This window comes from Quercus suber, unplaced genomic scaffold, assembly GCF_002906115.3.
Source record: "Quercus suber isolate HL8 unplaced genomic scaffold, Cork oak 2.0 scaffold_663, whole genome shotgun sequence".
In the NCBI taxonomy this organism is placed as follows: domain Eukaryota; kingdom Viridiplantae; phylum Streptophyta; class Magnoliopsida; order Fagales; family Fagaceae; genus Quercus; species Quercus suber.
The window spans coordinates 138,852-141,543 of record NW_027070104.1 but is presented as its reverse complement, the minus strand read 5'-3'; the positions used below and the strand labels follow the sequence as shown (position 1 = coordinate 141,543).

Sequence of the window (2,692 nt, the reverse complement as noted above, 5' to 3'; positions counted from 1 at the left end):
TTACTGCTTTAGACTTCCTCTGCCTTGCATTTGATCTTCCTCTACTCTTTTATATTTGTCTATCCGATCCATAAGCTGACGTACACTAGTAACAGGCTTGCCAGTCAGAGACTTCCTCAGACCGTGTTCAGTTGGAAGACCTTCCTTAAAAGTGTTCATAGCCACGTCATCATGAGCCCCATCCACCTCGTTGAACATTTCCCAGTATCTGTCTGAGTAGGCTTTTAGGGTTTCCCCTTCTCGCATAGACATGGATAGTAGCGACCCCAAGGGTTGAACAACCCTTCTACATGTAATGAAACGAGCACCAAAGGCCTGGGTGAGCTTCTCAAAAGAGTCAATAGTATTAGTTCTCAAGCCATTAAACCATCTCATCGCCACTGGGCCCAAACTAGACGGAAAAACCTTGCACATTAAGGCTTCATCCCTGGCATGAATAGCCATTCTCTGGCTGTAGTGGCTAACATGTTCCATTGGGTTTGTTCGACCATTATAGATGGTGAACACAGGCTGGTGGAATCGCCGAGGAAGACTAGCGTCTTCAATATGTCGCGTGAAAGGCGACTTAGAGACCTGATTCAAAGCCTTGTTCAAGGCATCATTCCCCTGACCCTGGCGAGTCGGGCTCTTATTTCTTCGCCCACGGTGGTACTCCTCCTCACACGAAAAAGATTCACTGGGTGGAGTTCTCGACCTCTAGCTGTAACTAGTGTCATCCGACTCCTCAGAGGAGTGTCCAGAGTTATGAGCCTTACACCTTCATCGCTCATATCGCAATTCCCTCTTCAACTTGTTAATCTCACGCTGCAACTTTCCTCCGCTCTTTACAGGGGAAGCATGGCCTTTCCCCCGAGAGCGGCTTCTATCTGTATGGGTTGTTCGGGTACTTCCCTCATGATCCCCCTGTTCGTGGTCTACCAACGAATTACTGTGCTGAGAGCCCCTAGACTCTGCCTAGTGCTGATTAGCATCTGCCTGTTGCGGGCCCGTCAATGGTTGTTGCGGTACTCCCTCTTCCATCGTGAGTATCACACCTGCCCTTCCTTCTCAACAGATCAAGTTCTTCCCACAGACGGCGCCAATTGTAGGGACTCAAATTGGATTTGACCCTGAATATGAATGGGTTTTCAGCCCAACAAGCCCAAACAATAAATTTTTAGAGTATGGGTCCAAGAACTAGTACTGTTTGACAGGAAAGGTTCTACTCATCAAGTAACAAGGGATACTTTAGGTTCATTCCTTGTGAAAAACTCTCCTCGGCTCTCTTTCAGTCAGTCTCTCTCCTCTTTTTTCTTTTTTCTGCAAAAAGTCCCCTCTTATTTCCTTCGTTCCTATGTTATATACTCCGTTCTCCCCCCGTTTCCACTGTACACGTGTAGTTCTTATTGTGGAAGCTCCTTTCTGTCCCATCCAACACCTACCGGAACTTTCAGCTTAGTGGCCATAAAGCTGCTTAGTCACTATTCAGGTATCACCTCCACATTAATGCGGCCAGAGGGTTAGCTGGAAAGCATTTAATGTGGAGGTGATGGCCTTAAAAGATATTTGCTACCTTCCCCGACGCCCCCTTAAGTTATATCCAATTTCCAGTTCATATACAACTTTGTGGAGTCTCCTCAATAACATGAAAGTTACATTCACCTCGGATTTTGGTGTCCTCGGACGTGTATTATGCCGCTGTATACAATATCCACTCGTTTCTCCTATATTACCCATTTAGTAATAATAAAACTTTTTTAGGCTATCCTCGGATAACTGAGTGTCCTCGGATTGGGCCGTTGGGCCCCGAGCCCACTTCTGAGGATTACTATACCTTTTTAACTAACAGGCCCCACAATCACAAATTCAAAAATCAGAATTATCATTTTGTATTTTGATCTTGAACACAATGGAATCTATTGGACATTTAGTACGTCACAAAATTTTCACCCCATCAGCAATGAAGACCCTTTGTATACATTATTAGATATTGAAGTCTTCTATTAAATTAAATGAATGTTGAATTCTTTGCACAATTATTGTTTGTCAAGATTCTGACTCGTTATAAGTCTATTCAAAGTATCAGTGTGGGAAATTAGAAATAATTTATTTAAATTAAAAAAATCTGTCCTACATAAGAGATACTCCAAAGACTTTGAATAATGACAACAAAGTCTCTAAAACTTTCTTTTAATACTTTAGAGGTTAAAAATATTTGGATTATAAATTTATAATTTTTTTAAAATGTAGTATTAAATTAAATTTATCATTATTTGAATAATCACAAATTCAGAAATTAGAATTATCATTTTATATTTTGATTTTGATCACAATGGAATCTATTGGACATTATGAGTCGAGCATTGACTCACTGAAGTCTTGTAGCCTGGGCTGTAATTACCAAGTACTAACTACAAAGTAGGACCCTCCATTTTGTGGGGCCTTTATGTTGATCTGGCCACATATAAATTTGCTTACCTGTCAAAAGAGCAACGTATTTTAGACGGAAATTTCATTGGTCAATAGACTCAATACTCAATAGTCATTCATAATTTCGAGCATTGACTCACTGAAGTCTTGTAGCCTGGGCTGTAATTACTAAGTACTAACTACTAAGTAGGACCCTCCATTTTGTGGGGCCTTTATGTTGATCTGGCCACATATAAATTTGCTTACCTGTCAAAAGGGCAACGTATTTTAGACGGAAATTTCA

General features: G+C 41.3%; 1 protein-coding gene across 1 annotated transcript; it reads right to left on the bottom strand.

Annotated features, from left to right (window-relative positions):
• On the bottom strand, nucleotides 1-444 carry LOC136064312 (uncharacterized). The gene has a single exon (XM_065765905.1). The coding sequence runs from the start codon at nucleotides 442-444 to the stop codon at nucleotides 1-3; it is 444 nt and encodes a 147-aa protein (XP_065621977.1).
• Nucleotides 445-2,692: the final 2,248 nt, after the last annotated feature.